Source organism: Centroberyx affinis, unplaced genomic scaffold (genome assembly GCF_046629955.1).
Source record: "Centroberyx affinis isolate AG114_WGS23_722 - 3 ecotype Tasmania unplaced genomic scaffold, CSIRO-AGI_Caff_v1 ptg004758l_1, whole genome shotgun sequence".
Taxonomy (NCBI): Eukaryota; Metazoa; Chordata; class Actinopteri; order Beryciformes; family Berycidae; genus Centroberyx; species Centroberyx affinis.
Window position 1 is genome coordinate 188,540 of NW_027282305.1, and position 16,632 is coordinate 205,171.

The window sequence follows — 16,632 nt, forward strand, 5'->3', positions numbered from 1 at the left end:
ACACAGGCTTTCTGTAACCTTGGCAACAGCACACACAGGTTAGCCCGGGCTGTCTGGGAGTTAGCTAATCGATATCTCAAGCTGATATATGTGTGTGTGTGTGTGTGTGTGTACCGTGCTGTATTGTCGTCTCTGGTGGCGTGTGTTAGGTGTATTGTGGTGCGCAGACTGGAGGATAATGGATGGCACTTAGCGGTTTGCTGAACATAGTAGTTAGCGGCGAGATAAGTGCCACGCTGCGAGGTGGTCTCATCTAATGTGCCACTAAATTGCTTGATAGAGACAGACACCTCTCTCACCACCTCTCTCTCTCCCGCTCTCTCTCCCCCTCTATCTGCAGCTCGCTCGGCGCGGCGTGCGCTCCGGAGCCGAGGGGACGTGCCCCGTCCTGTCCGTCTATCATAATCATTTCAATATAAACTATGTAGGGCATGTTTAAAACCCACCAGTCTGATAAACGCCCTTTCATCTGCGCTGACAGACGAGACGGTTCAGCCTCTCCCGATGACAGACACGCCAACCCGAGGAGGCGTTTTATCACGGGGGCTCTCGTGCCGACAACTGGGCGAGAGAGGGATGGAGAGAGAGAGAGATGGAGAGAGAGGGAGAGAGGGAGAGAGAGAGAGAGAGAGAGAGAGAAGGGAAGAAAAAAGTAATTGTGAACAGTTTCCAGATGTTTGATTAGAAGGTGCGCATTGGAGGGTGGATGAGTTATGTGTGCGTGTGTGCGTACATGTGTGTGTGTGTGTGTGTGTGTGTGTGTGTGTGTGTGTGTGTGTGCGCGCACCCATGTGTGCCTCTGATTCTGTGGGTTAATTAACACACATTTACATGTTTACACGTCTGTATTAGTGTTTGTGCATATACACACAGGCTCACGGAAGGCTGGATGTACGAATGTGTGTGTGTGTGTGTTTGCGTGTGTGTGTGTGTGTGTGTGTGTGTGTGGGTTGCGTGTGGTCGGTGTACTGTGTTGTACAGTACACAGTGTGTATTGGCACCTGAGACACGTTCCCACTGGCCTGCATTCCTCCTCTTCCAGAAAAGGCCTGAAAACACACACACACACACACACACACACACACACACACACACACACACACATGCGTGCAACCCGATCAACCTGAGACAATGACACCATGGCATCCATTCACCGGGACTCTAATAGCTTCGTAATGAATGAAAAACAACCCTTTACGCATGCGCGCACACACACACACACACACACACTTAAACACTCATACATCCAGCCTTACGTATGCTCAAACATGTAAATGTGTGTTAATTAACCCACAGAAGCAGAGGCACACATGGGTGCACACACACACACACACACACACACACACACACACACACAGAGGCAATGACACTGCAACATCCAACCCAAGCTAGTCAGACACTAAACGCTTTGTAATGAATGAACAACGTAATGTAAATTTTAGCTTTCACACCTTCTCTTTGACCAGAGATACTCTGCCATATATGATGATTCATATTACAAGACTAATACAATAAGTCACACCACAGTAAAGCTCTCAAAAGCCTACAACAGTGATAAATAGACATTTTTCTACGTAAATGCATTTTCTGTCAATTGATAAATACCTTACTTCTGCTTTTACCCCAATGGATTTTATTTACTTCCTTACTTACTTACTTATTCACTTACTTACTAGCTTACTTACTTATTTACTTACATACTTACTTATGTACTTACTTACTTGCTTACTTACTTTCAGTTCTTACCTTTTTCATGTTGTGTTTTACTTGCTTTTGTCTTTTTCTTGTATCAGGTTGAGATCTGCTTATATTGGAAAGTGGCACTGCTGTTGGTATTATCAGTATTCCTCGTATCATTTGCATTAGTAGTATTTTTAGTACCATTGCCCCTCTGTGCAGAAGGCCTCAGCCTCTCAGCGCTAACGCACGTCAATCCCAGTAATCTTGTCATAACACCGCCGTCTCCATCACCTTACATGACTGCAGCTCGGCCGGCAGCCCCCCCGCTACGGATCGCCGGCTGTTTTATTGTTGTAAAAAAACCTCGAGTTTCCCTTGGCCCAGATGCATCCGTGGAGTGTTTGTTATTAAACAAAGTCGAGCCTTCGGGGACAAAGCAAACAGCGCCGGGGTCGTTTAATACCACGATAAATACACGCCGCCGCCTGGCCTGACGTCTGCCCGCTCCGCCCCGGCAACACCCGGCGAGCAAAACCAGCGCTCCCGACGAAAACTAGCCCCCCCGCCCCCCAACCCCCGTTCTCCGCTCCACAATTATTTGTAGAGGTTCGGGTTTCCGCAAATGTATTCCATTTAATTGCTTTTTTTTCTGCAAATATTTGGTAAAACTACACAGCTCCTCTGCGCCGCGCGGGACCGAGACCCCGGAGGTACGAGCCGCACATTCCTCGGAGCGAGCCTAAAATGTGGCTCATGTGACAACGCGAGAGAGGTGTATTTCCTTTCTGGGGTTTGTTTCGCTCCGTGTTCATTTCGCTTTGCCTCGCTCTCCTTGGGTCTTTTTCGAGGTAAACAGACGGGCTTCTTATGTAACAGCGACCCTTGCGCTTGACCCCTGGATCCCGGGGTCACAGAGGCGGAGGGGTTCGAGGTTCATCCGCCCCCTTCTCATTAGCGGCGGTTTGTTTAGACTGCGCCGGGTGATCAAGCGGGTCGGTCGGTCTTATAGTCTGAGCCCTCGCAGCCGCACCGGGTCTCTTCTGGTGTTGGGTTTCTCACTCCAAACACTGGTCTTCTTAACGCAGCCCCGAGGCCCGCAGAGCAGCAGGCGAAGGAGGTGCAGGGCTTGTTTCCCTTGGCCCGGCTGGATGTTAGCTAGCCTTCTCATTTGGCGCTCGGCCTCCTCCACGCTGAAGACTTCATTTCCAAAATATCCACGTTGGGGAAAAAAATCAGTGCCTGAAGTTCATCGTTCAATATCCAGCATGTCCAATAGAGCACCCATTGTGTGAAAGCCGTATCGGCTTGGCAATCAAGAACTTAAGTAATTGGAGGAGAAGTACATTTTTTTTTCAGCATGTAATGACAGGTTTATTTTTAATTTAGTTTTATTTAAAAGTAGATACTGGTATTGACAGATGCTTTTCATTCAGTGATATGTAGGCGAGCGTTGGAAAGACGCCCAGAGTTGGAAAGTAAGGTGAACAAAATAAGGCAAACGGCATGAATCATTTAGTTTCACCAAAAGATGCAGATGAGACCAGCAGTAGTGTAAGTTTTTATTTATTCATGTTGCATTTGATCCACATGCATGCCCACTTTTACAATATGTCGAACATGGTTTGTTTTCATTGTGCAAGTTGGACATCATGTCCTCAAACTATTAATTTCCGTGTTCCCTTTTCTTATACTGTCTATTTATAGTTTAAGAACTTTCATTAGCTATGTTCAATTGGAAATAAGCTGCTTTTGCCAGCTTTTTTATTTCTTTATTTTGGTTGTTAAATCGGTCTTAAATCCAATTCCAGGTAGCATTAAAAAGGTCTTAAAAAGCCCTAAATTTGGCTTTGTGAAACCTGCAGATACCTTGTCATGTGCAGGCAGCAGCAGACAGGCAGCCAGCAACAGAATTTAATGGTCTGGTAATGCTGTGTGATATTCAGACAGCGGCACCGCTCCTGGCACCGGATGGAACTATTGATCCAAGGCCAGAGCGAGGTATTGATCGTCCAGCGTAAATGTCAGGAGATGGATCCTGGGAGACGGCTCACCAGTGTTTGTGTTTGTTTGTGTGTGTGTGTGTGTGTGAGTGTGTGTATACCCTCATATGTGCAAGTCTAGTATAGTGGAAGTGACAAATGACTCCTCTGGTGAGGCGGACAGAGAGTGGGAGTGGGAGGCACAACATCATGAGTGTGTGTGTGTGTGTGTGTGTGTGTGTGTGTGCACGTACATTTGTGTGCGTGTGTGTGTGTGTGTGCTTCTGTGATTATGAGTGTGTGTGTGTGTGTGTGATGGACACAAGCAGAGAGAGAAAGAAAACTCTCGGTGTGATTCCACCTCTCTCTTCACCAGCTCATCCTTGCTGTCCATGTGAAGTCATGTGTGGAGTCTTAATTAGCGGCGACCTCATTAAGGAACGCCAGCAGCCACCAGGCCGCTGGCAGCCCAGATGTGTGTGTCTATCACAACACCAACTGTATTTCTTACACTTCCACTCTTACATTCTTTATCTCCTGAATGTACAGCTGGAGCCGTTGTAGAATTCCCACTGTTTACTGAATGCTTGCTAAACTGCTGCTGCACTTTCTGCAAGAAAAAATTTTGAAAAAATGTCGTTTTGCTCTCATTTCTTCTTATGGAAGTTACAAGGAATCATCTGGGAACTAGACATTAGAGTTTTTATTTTACCATACAATAATTGGCTTCCTCTGTTTAATGTTCAAGAAGGGATTACTTGCGGTGCCGATGCAGGCTAGATGCATGACGGGAGACTTTGACTTTATCTGAACTGCCACACCTCTCTCCCCACCCTCCACTCTCCTCCTGACTCGCCTTTATCTGTTTCCTCTCTTTCTCCCTCTCTCTTTCTTTCCTCCTCTCCCCATCCCCTCTCTCTCTCATTTACCAACTCGCACGCAGTTTATCATTTCAAGATGTGCGGAGGCTTAATGTATTTATTTAAGCTCAAAGCTTATTTAAGGTCCATTAAAGGTAATTATATACCCCGTTATAAGGCTCAGCCGTCCCCAGAGTGGCCATTAAGTGTGGGTAGATGCGGCGGTTCTGCCAGTGTTTGCGGCTGGCAGAATAATTACGGAGCTCTCTCTCTGTCTGCGTTGGGAAAGACTCGGCGCAGGGTAGACCCAGGGTGGTATCCACGTTTTTTAACATAGGCATTAGAGCTCAGACAACGTGGGCAGAGAGGGAATGTTAACGAACAGCGGGGGGGTAGCTCAGTTTCTCTATGGGTCTTACATGCCAACCCTCCCGAATTTCTCCTGGTTTTCATGCCCGTCTCCCGCTGTTCTCCTCTGTTGTCGTTTATCCCAATTTTCTCCCAAATTTCAACATCTGCTTATTTGCTCTATTTGTTAAAAATAGTAACACAAAAAAAATTCGAGGCCTTGTGCTGTCACTGCTGTTTCTGAATGGTCAGGAAAATGCGTTAACACTAAGTTTGTAGTTTGGTATGGTTACGGCAGTGGTTCTCAACGTGGGGTCCGGGGACCACCAGGGGTCCTTGAGGGGCTTCCAGGGGGTCCCCAGCAAATTGATGAAGTGTTAAACTTCACCATTATTTCATTTACAAGAAAAATGTAGAAGAATTACTATTTTGATCATAGTTTCACTGTTATCTCTCTACCTACAATAAAGACAGTCATGGAATCTGAGACAAACTCACATCTAACAATAAAAATATTCTCATATTTGGGTCCGAGAGACAGAATCTCATCAAACGGAGGTCCATGATCCAAATGTGGACTAAATTAGGGGTCCTTGATATGAAAAAGGTTGAGAATTACGGTGTTAGATCAGTTTTAGTTGGAGTTGAAGAAATGGAAAGTTCGAAGAAAAATAAATTTGCCTCCAAGACCAACACACACATATATTAAACATTGAAATGATATGCAATTGTATTAATTTATCTACAATAAATTAAAAGTAGTATATTTAAATTGTTTTTTTGTTTTTTTTATAAAAAGTCACCACAATGCAGGAAATAAGGTCTCTGAACATTAAAAATTCTACTTTGGTTTTGATAGTCTCCCTTTTTTCTGGAGTCTCAGGGTTGGCAAGTATGGTGTGTGTGTGTATGTGTGTGTGTATGTGTGTGTATGTGTGTGTGTGTGTGTGTGTGTGTGTGTGTGTGTGTGTGTGTGTGTGTGTGTGTAACCTGAAGGGAGAAAGGCAGCCGTCCTTCCTGCTGTCTCCCAGATAGAGATCAGCCCCACCAGCTACTGTCGGCATGCCAAAGAAGAAACGAACGGGGAAGCGGCTGTGATTGATTTGAAAAGCCTCCGGGCCGCTGGTGCTGCAGGTTAGACATGGGACGACACACACAGAGAGAATTAGGGGGAGAATATACCAAAAAACAAAAGGAAAGAGAGAGAGAGGGAGAGAGGGAGAGAGGGGGAGAAAGAGATAGTGGGGGGGGGGGGGGAGTCAAGAGAACATATTTGCCTGATGCAGCAAAAAGAGAAACTGGAAAAGGAGGGCTAATCAATCTAAATGCATCCTCCCGTGGCTTGATGTCATCGGTCCCGGGACGTTAGACAGACACTTAAGTGCACTCGAACGCCCTTACCTGTCCCGTTCACCTTAAAAAAAAAAAAAACACCCACAGCCTCATTCTGTTACCGTCAGCCACCGGACGGGGGGGTGGGGGATCCATTTCAGCCCGAGCCAGATGGAGGGACAATCCCTTTAAAAGGCCGCTGACAGGGCACAGCAGGACATATTTACTACTTTTTTTTTTTTTTTTTTTTTTTGGAGGCGGTGGCCAGCCAGCTCATTGTGGATTCCTGTCCCGGCTCCATATTTAGATGAAGAGTTCATTCAGCAGGAGCTCCCTCAGGACAGGGGAGAGGGAGAGCGAGGGAGGATCGGGCCGGGGGAGAGCAGGCGGCCCGGGTGGAAAAACACAGGGGGGGGGGCAACTGGCTGTTTTATATGGGCTCATGTCACGCTATACAGTATGTATAGGTTCAGGCTTTAATTAAACTGAAGCCGGTGTAGGAGCTGCTCTCTCCACCTCCTCTCTTTTCTCCTCCTCCTCCTTTCTTTCCCTCTTCTTCCCTTCCTCACACCTCCTCTCTTCTCCCCCTCCTTCAGTCGGCAGGATCCTCTCCCGTTGCCATCTGCTTTTTCTCCATTTACTTGTCGTTTCTCCCTCCTCCTTCTCCTCTCTCCTTCCTTTCACCCTCTCTCTTCTCTCCTGTCTTCCTTCCTTCTCCCTCTCCTTGTCGTTTCTCCCTCCTCCTCCTCCTCCTCTTTCCTTCCTTTGACCCTCTCTCTTCTCTCATGTCTTCCTTCCTTCTCCCTCTCCTTGTCATTTCTCCCTCCTACTCCTCTTCTCTTCCTATTTCCTTCCTTTCACCCCCTCTCTCCTCTCTCCTGTCTCCCTTCCTTCCTTCTCCCTCTCCTTGTCGTTTCTCCCTCCTCCTCCTTCTCTCTCCTTCCTTTGACCCTCTCTCTTCTCTCCTGTCTTCCTTCCTTCTCCCTCTCCTTGTCATTTCTCCCTCCTCCTCCTCCTCCTCCTCTCTCCTCTCTCCTTCCTTTCACCCTCTCTCTTCTCTCTCCTGTCTCCCTTCCTTCTCCCTCTCCTTGTCATTTCTCCCCCCTCCTCCTCCTCTCTCCTCTCTCCTTCCTTTTACCCTCTCTCTTCTCTCTCCTGTCTCCCTTCCTTCTCCCTCTCCTTGTCGTTTCTCCCTCCTCCTCCTCCTCCTCTCTCCTTCCTTTCACCCTCTCTCTTCTCTCCTGTCTTCCTTCCTTCTCCCTCTCCTTGTCGTTTCTCCCTCCTCCTCTCTCCTCTCTCCTTCCTTTCACCCTCTCTCTTCTCTCCTGTCTCCCTTCCTTCCTTCTCCCTCTCCTATTTCTCCCCTTGCTGTCTGTCTCTCTCCCTCCTCTCTTTTTCCTCCTTCCACTGTCTCTTCCTCCTTCCTCTCCATTTTCTCTCCCTTCTCTTCTTCATCTTTCCCCTCTTCTCTTCCTCCTCTCTTCCTCCATCCTCTCTCTCCTCTGTGTCCCTTCCTTCTCCATCCTCTCTTCCTTCTCTCCCTTCTCTCTCCCTCCTTTCTCTTTTCTCTCCTCTCTCCCTTCTTTCTCTCTCTACCCAACTCTTCTTCCTTTCTCCCTCCTCTCCCTCGTCTCCTCCCTCTATCCCTCTCCCTCCTCTCTGTCCACCCTCTCTCTCCTATCTCTCTTCCTCCTCTCAATTTTCTCCCCCTCCTTTCTCTCCTTTTCTCTCCCTCTCTCCCTGCTTCTCCCTCCTCTATTCTTCCTCTCCCTTCTCTTCTTCATCTTTCCCCTCTTCTCTTCCTCCTACCCTCCCCTGCTCTTCCCTCCTCTCTCTCCTCTGTCCCTTCCTTCTCCATTCCTCTCTCTTCCTTCTCTCCCTTCTCTATCCCTCCTTTCTCACTCTTTTCTCTCCTCTCTCCCGTCTTTCTCTCTCCACTCTCCCTTTTCTCTCCGACTTTCTCTCTCCTCTCCCTCTTCCCCCCTCTTTCCCTCCTTTTCCCCTACTTTGCTCTCCCTCTCTCCCCACTTCCCCCTCCCTCCTCTATTCTTCCTCTCTCCTTTCTCTTCTTCACCTTTCCCCTCTTCTCTTCCTCCTCTCCCTCCTTTCTCTCTCTTTTCTCCACTCTCTCCCTTCATTCTCTCTCTACTCCTTCCTTGCTCCCTCCTTTCCCTCCTCTATCCATTTCTCTCCCTCCTCTCCATTTCCTCCCCTTCCCTTCTTCTTTCCTTCCTCTCTCTCTCTCCACTTTTCCACTTCTTCCTCTCTCCTTCTCTCCCTCTACTTCTTCCACTCCCTCCTCTCTCCCCTTAATTTCCTTCTTCTCCCCCTTCTCATCTCTCTCTCCCTCCCTCCTCTCCCTTTTCTCTCCTTCCTTCTCCATTCTCTCTCACCCTCCTCTCTTCCTCTCCTCCCTCTCTCCGCCCTCTCTCCCCTCCACTCCTCCGCTGTATTTATGGTGTCTTGCTTGACTTATTCCCCGGCTCAAAGGCTTAGGTGTTAATCCCTTGCAGTTTTCATCACTTAGAGCACCAATCAAAAAGGGTTTAGCCTGTGTAATCTGCCAGACTATTGTCCTCTCCCTCCTCCCTCTCTCCTCCTCCTCCTCCTCTTTCTCCCTCTCCCAGCTTTTACATCCTCTTGTCTCCTCCTCTCCCTTCTCCCCCTCTTTTTTCTCACCCCATACCTTCCTCATCCTCCTCTTCTTCCTCCTCCACCTCCCTCTCCTTCTCTTCCTTGTCCATTTTGGTGACATCTTTGGCTCTAAACACTCATTGCTGTGTTGTTTCTGCACTGCACTTCCCAGAGATCACCTGTCAATCAAACAGTGTGGGCGGAGCTTGGGTTTTCTGTTGATGCAGTTTGAGGTTTCTGTAGGTGGCGCTCTTTTCTTTGTCTGTTCAGCCATGGTGGCTATGGCTGCAACCCAGTTCTTCTTCTTCTGTTTATTCCAAACAACGCAGAAATGTAAAACGCATCACTTCCTGTGCGCCAGAGGATTTTTTTCCCAGGAAAGAGCTACCAGACACCGGCTGTTTAGAACAGCAAATGTAAAAGCTTTCATAAACTGGATATAGGTTGAATCACTAATGTGTTACATCAATCAGTGGTAGAGATTAGCAACGCTGACATTTATTTATATGAAAATGTTGCAGATTGTTACCTAAAGGAAAAAAGATGGGCATGTTTTTGCAGCATGGGTTCAGCTGAGGGTAGTAGGGCAGCAGGGACGGGGTGATGGGGTGCAGTGTGTGGGGGAGGGTGTGTGTGTGTGTGAGGGGGGGGGGGGGGGGTGAAACCAGATCTGCCAGCAGGTTTGCGGTTGGCACTGAACATGCAGCCTCGGGGGATTGCGCTCGCTTTATTATTATTTCTGAATCTGTGTCTCTGGATCGCCTCGCCACACCTGGGCTGGAGCTCAGGTATCCAGGCTTTATTCCTCCGGGATTCAGCAGACTCTTTCTCCCAGGACTACAGGCGGCTCGAGCTGCAGAGGATCAGGGGAAGGGGTGGGAAAGCTGCAATAAATTTGTTTGTTAATGGGACAAAGTATACTATAAAGGCCCAAATGCACAGGACGAGCTGGTTTGATGTTTCTGTGGCGCTCTGCAGGCAGGAGTTGTGAAGCGTCAACACCAAAGTGCTGGGCTTTACACTTTGCCACAGCCATGTGGGTAATATATTAAAACATGACATAAACTCTGTCACCTAGTAGTCTCACTATTCTAAAAACTAGTCAATTTGACGACCTGCAAAACGGTACTACTACTAATCCAAAAACAGCATGTAATATAGGACTGCAAATTATAAATTTATCAAAAAATATGCATCATAACACTGCAGCGTCTGAAAAAGCAGCGCTGTTTCTGTTTTTTGACACATCGAACAAATCGAACCAAGTCTGGAGCGACGCATCAAGCCAGTTTGATTCAACTGGACACCTTCAGTGTGTGTGTTGGCCGCTGAAAACAGTTGGTGTGTTTGCAAAATTGGTGTGTTTGTATTTTAAGAGGGGGGGAGACCAGTGAAGAAGACGTGAGAACAGTACATTCATCCCTTTTGTTGTTATTCCTCCAACATGGTGGCCCACGACTGACCACCCACCCTCCAAATATTCAGTGACTGTCCTATATTAGAATGGATTCCCAGTTATAATCCCTCACTCTCTCTCTCTCTCTCTCTCTCTCTCTCTCTCCCTCCCTCTCTCTCTCAGCAGCTAGACTCCATTAGTTCCAGGTAACTAGCGTATCATGGGATGAGACAGTCGGATCCCTGTGAACAAGCCCCAAGCTAAACCTCCGAAGACAGATCCGTGAATAACACGCATTACACTTAACGTACCCATCAAGGCATGCACGCTTGCATAACACACACACACACACACACACACACACACACACACACACACACACACACATACACTCATACACCATGATAAAGTGCAGCACATGATGTCGGAAAGTCAGTAAAAAGATGGAGAAAGAAATGAGAGAATGAGAAAATCACATAAACACAATATTGATGGAAAAAGTGGCGTGGAGGGTTGGAGCGTAGGGAGTGTGTTTGTTTTGTGTTAATCTGTTGCCGGTGCAGTGACAGTGTGTGCGTGACAGAGACTGGCTGAGCCTCCGCTGACTGAACTGGCACGCCGGCATTGTGGTCAGGCCTTGGGTGGAAACTTGACGACTGTCTTTCAGCGCTGCCAACTCCTGTTTGCTTCCTGAAGCGCAAAAAAATAAAGAGCATTAGGAAAAAATCCACCACCCCCCCTGACTCCCCGCTCCCCTCCCCCTCCACCAATCTCTGACACCTTCATGCCAGTAAAGACTTTCTCACCAAGCGCTTAGAATAGATTTTTTAGTATATTAGTGAGGTTTTACCGTGTTGTCTGCCAATTTAGAGGTCTGAGAGAGGTGTTGATGCAGATTTAATCATGGCATAACTGAGTTTGTGTGTTTGTGTGTGTGTGTGTGTGTGTGTGTGTGCAGTGGCATTGAGGAATCCAAATAACTTCAGTCACCGGGTACAATTAATGAAGGAATTTGTCTCAGTGATATTGTTTTCAGGGCCTCATATACAGTGTAAACAGACACCAAATATCAGGGAGAAAATGAAAAGTTGAATTCCAAACAAAGTAATTGCTTACATCACTATGGGTTATTAGTGATATTTTTAGCTCTGTAGTGAAACATAATAACATTTTAGAGGATGAAATCATCTGTTAGTTTAATCAAATATTGAGCAGTGAACGTCAGGTAATATTTTATAGATATATCCTTTTGGAATGAGACTGTTAAAATGCTTTTTTTTTATCAACGCCGTTTCTTTCATTTTCCCCGTCCAGACATCGACGAGTGCCAGGAGAACAACGGAGGCTGCGACCACTTCTGCCGCAACACCGTCGGCTCCTTCGAATGCAGCTGCCAGAAAGGCCACAAGCTGCTCACCGACGAGCGCACCTGCCAAGGTCAGTGACCGACAGCCGCCAATCACACCGAGTCCGATCACGTCGCCGTGAGTCGGGCTGCCAGGTTGGAGCGCCGCCCGCCGACAAGCTCTCAACATGTTCACAAATCCACTTGACTCTCATGATGTGGATCTTTCCGGCAGTTGATGCGACTTGGAAGGAAATCAGGGGAAACACGATGAAAGGCAATAACAAGAAAGAAAGAAAGAAAGAAGAAAGAAAAATAGAGTTTAAAAAGTCAATAAAACATCATATGAGATAAAGGACTAAAAAAAGAAAACCATCTAAAAGAAGGATTACAATGACATGGAATACAATAAATAATAAAAAGGAATAAAACAAATTAAAATAGAACAAAATATGTTAAAATAAACACGAAGAGAATGCCTTTACATTAAAGTAGGTTTTAAGAAGTGACTTAAAAAATTATATCGATTTTGCTAGCCTGAGATTCTCAGGCAGGGCGTTTAGGATTTAGGATTTTATTAGGATCCCCATTAGCTGATGCAGAACATCAGCTACTCTTCCTGGGGTCCACGCAAAACATAAAAGCATGACAACAGACACTTACAGACAAAACAACCAAATGATATTAAAATCAGAAAAGTATAACTAACAATATTCTTTCTCACAAACATATTACTATACATATTCTTCTTCATATACACATATATATATTAATATGCACTAAATTCATAAGCACTGAATATACATACAAAGTGAAATCTTACAACATATTTATATACATATTGATATTCCTATCCAAAAGAAAACAATGTACAAAATGTGCCTTCCATAGCTGAGGGGAATCACTTTATTTGACTGTTTTCCTGGACAATAGAAGCTACACTCACACACACTAAGACATACACACACAATATGGTGGCGAAAGGATAGAGGTTAGCGACCGGCTGAAAAAAAACAGGGCAGGGAAAGTGAATGAGAAACTCTCTCTCTCTTCCTTCCACAGCTACTGTCAAAGTGCCGTTGAGCAAGGCACTGAACCCCTCAGCTGCTCCAGTGCAGATGGAAAACTGTGGCTGTACTCCACTGCAAAAAGAGTCCATTTAGTCTCATATTCAGCCTTCACATCGTATTTTTCTTAAACCAAGAGAAACATTCTGCCAGTGAGGAGAGATAACTTCATTTGTTTCCAATACAGTTTCAGGATTTTTCTAGAAATTAGTGTCAGTATCTAGAGCGGAGAAGTCAGAATAAGGCAGATCACTGACTTCTATCAAGAAAATGACACTTGATTCTACAAAATTCTCAAAATAAGTTGATTTGCATTGTAAACAAGTGAAATTATCAAACCCCATTGGCAGATTGTTTCACTTAAAAAAATATAGAATAAAGATTTTAGGGCTCAATAATAGACTAAATGACTTGTTAAGACGGAGACTTTTTGCAGTGTGCAAATGTGTGGAAATGCATGAATGTGAAGCAGGGTGTTACTGGAAAAGAGCGTGCATGCTCAGTCAACGTCCCCTGGGTAAATAGGAGTTATAAAACACACACTCACACACACACACACACACACACACACACACACACCGATGATCAGGCGATGCAGCCCGTAGCGCAGCCACAAAGTGTTGAGTGGGATCGGCCTCCAGAGATGTGCTTGTTGTTCCAGAGTGGCTGACTTCCTCGGCTGGGTGTGTAGTGTAGTGTACATCTCTATCAAGATGCCTCCATCTAATCTGCGGTTATGTTTGGACGACCAAGGGCAGATTCCTGGTTACAAGTCACAGCAAGCGAGACAGGAGAGCGCACAAACACAAAATGATTTTTATTAACAACAAAGCCCCGAGGCGCTTCTGTCGCTGTACCAAAAACACCAAACATCGAGTGTGTGCGCGCGTCATCGTGCGAGTGTGTGTGTGCCTGCGTATGTGTGTGTGTGTGTGTGTGTGATTGACTGCAAAGCTGCTGTGTGGAGTTTTATAAACAGTGTATTTGTTGTAGTGGGTTTGGATCCTTAATGTGACAGTGCTGAGAGTATTAAACCACATCACCGTTAGCGTTTCTCCTCTTTGCCACATATCATGGCAGCTTCCAAGCCTGTCCCATCCGCTGACAGCATGGTATGCTCAGTTGCAACATTATTTTTTAACTTAACTACAATGTTTAATTTGTCAAGTTCCTTTCCGTGCCAGAGAGCTTATCCAGAGAAAACAGCTCCCGGTAAAACCCTGCATGCCAGCGTCGGCGCGTTTGCCAGAATTGGCCCGAGCGAGACCGAACCAGAGGGAGAAGTTAATACTTTGCCATAGTTTCGTAAGCAACATCCACAAATGGTTCCTTCCCTTGTAAATGTTTAGAAAGGGGAGAGAGAGAGAGAGATAGAGAGATTAGGCAGGGAGAGAGAGAGAGAACTCTGTCAGCGGTTAGGTAAAAGTCAGCCATTACTGTCAAAACAACACTTGATGACAGCGGGTGTGTCTCGGCGCACGCAGAAAAACACACAGATATCATCCAAACCAGAAACCAACACCGTTTATTCCCTCTTTATTACTTTTACATTAGCGTATACAGCTGTAGGCGACTTCTGTGCGCCTATCTCAGTTTATGTAAGCTCCGGTTGTGGGCTAGCTCGAAGCAGGCATGCTACTCCTAAGTCCTCACATGGACAGTTGCCTGGAGTATTTACCCAGCCAACATCCAGGCCTTAACAACTTCCTCCACATGACAAACTCCATTATAACACGTCGTATTTTTAGACCCCATAAAGCCCCGTGGAACATATTGAAATAAACCAGGTGAGCTTGAAATGCTGGCCTCAATTCCTGATAGGCTAATAATATTTGGTGCCGGACAAGCGTACGTAAACACACGCGCAGGGGGACGTGCACGCTCACACACACACACTCACACACACACACACACACACACACACTCGCACGATGACGTTAACGGTGAGTCTGATCCGTCTCAAGCCAATCTAGGCAAGAGTTTCCGGATGGGTTTATTCAGAATGAGCCCTTGTCCTGGTTTAGTGCTGAACTCATGTATTTGTTTACTATAATCTCCACTCTGATTAATGGGACGGGCCTCTTGAGTCGGGGGAGAGCAGCCTGTGTTTGTCTACAGACCACCTCATTAAGATCACACTGTCTTCAGACCACTCATCCCCCCCCCCCCCCCCCCCCCCGCTGGCCTTTGCTTCCCATGATGCAGCGGTGCCAAAGCCTTTGACGTGCTTTCATTAGACCGATTTGGACCGCGACTAAACCGAGTCATAATCCGATCAATATTTGTGGAATGCAGTGACGCCCGTGCCGCGGTCGGAGCGCCGCCCACGGGACAGCGGCCGCCGCGGGACGTGTTCAGGAGGCTCGCCCCGGTGTGAGGCTGCATGCTGCTCAGGTTGAGTTAAGGTTTGAGAAGTTGAAGGATCACTGGCCCTAATGCAGCCGTGCTCAAACATGTTGGCTCCTGGCCACCGAAAACACTCCTATCAAAAACCTCCTGTTGCAGGCGTAAACAAGCCAAATGCAGAACTCAAACACCAAATGACAATTTTTATTTTGACTTTACACACTTTTTTTTTTACTTGATTCTTAATTAAGAAGACTTGAGGCTGCAAATATTCATGTATTCTCTAGCAGAAGGCGTTTCTCACCAAGAATAAAAACATGGCAATACATTTCGTTTTTTCACAATCAAATCCAAATCATCTTGTCACCCCCTAATACCATTTTGGGGGGGAACAATTGCCCAAATGGAACCCCCCTAAAAAGTCAACATGTCATGCATGGGTCAGTATCTCTATAGGGAGCTTTTAGTGTCCCCAATATACAGCAAATCATTCTAATTTCATGAAGATGAAAAGAATCAATTTGACAAATTACTTATTAAAGGATAACATTTTATGAACATATCAATATAATGACATAAGCTGCAAGATGTATTTTATACATTTTAGACAAAGAGACACTGTCTTTCTGAAAATGTAATGGTTTGGCTAATGGGATTTTTGAGTAGTCTATTTTCTAATTAGTCCAGTTGAACATTAAAGAAATTCGTAATCTAGACAAAAAAAGTTTGGATGATGAGAAGTCCTAAAGGCACCTTGTGGTGATATCGACCCTCGTAGATTTCTCAACACATTTTGGGGAAATCCCATCATCAGGGGAGACAGGAGAGGCATTATGCAAACATTGAAATCACTGAAATGAGTGTCGAGAGCGGGTAAACATTCAACCTGCTGTCTCCCACCTCTTTCCTCTAACGGGTTTCTCCATAGGTGCTCTCCCAAAATAGTAGAGGGGATAGTTACATCAGATCCCATGTACTGTAATTTCCCATATTTCCTTGTTTGTGAATCAGATGAAACAAAGAAAACATCATTTCTGTGACTCTGATTTTTAAAGTTGCGAAGTTGCTAATTTGCTAATACAAAGCTGAATATCTACAGCTGTGACATGTGTGTCTGTTGTTTGTTCTCATGCCTTTTCCACTGCATAAAGCTGTTTCCCTCCACTTCCCAGCATGCATCACACACACATGTCTTTGATCTCTCTCTGACAGACATTGACGAATGCTCCTTTGAGAGGACCTGCGACCACACCTGCATCAACTACCCCGGCAGCTTCGAGTGCCTGTGCCACAAGGGATACACTCTGTACGGCCTCACACACTGTGGGGGTGAGTATCACACCTGTCTCACTCACATATGGCCATATCACATACATGTGCACAGGGGCACACACACACACACACACACACACACACACACACACACACACTTCACAATCACGGATACTAGAGCGGAATATATAGATGGAAGAGAAATGGGAACTGGCTGTTTGATAGGGTTAAAGTTGGAAGTTTGTGAGTCTGAGAGAGTAGAGAGAATGTGTGTTTGTGTGTGTGTGTGTGTGTGTGTGTGTGTGTGTGTGTGTGTGTGTGTGTGACTGAGAGGGAGTGTGTGAAGGTGAAGGGTGACTGAGCGTGTGCAGAC

General features: G+C 46.1%; 1 protein-coding gene across 3 annotated transcripts in view; it reads left to right on the forward strand.

Annotated features, from left to right (window-relative positions):
- scube1 (signal peptide, CUB domain, EGF-like 1) overlaps positions 1-16,632 on the forward strand; it is a 116,061-nt gene that overhangs the window by 81,558 nt on the left and 17,871 nt on the right. For all 3 annotated transcript variants that reach the window (XM_071545052.1, XM_071545054.1, XM_071545053.1), the window contains 2 exons: positions 11,544-11,666; positions 16,200-16,316. In XM_071545052.1, coding sequence (XP_071401153.1) covers positions 11,544-11,666; positions 16,200-16,316 — 240 coding nt within the window. The remainder of the gene's footprint in view (positions 1-11,543; positions 11,667-16,199; positions 16,317-16,632) is intronic.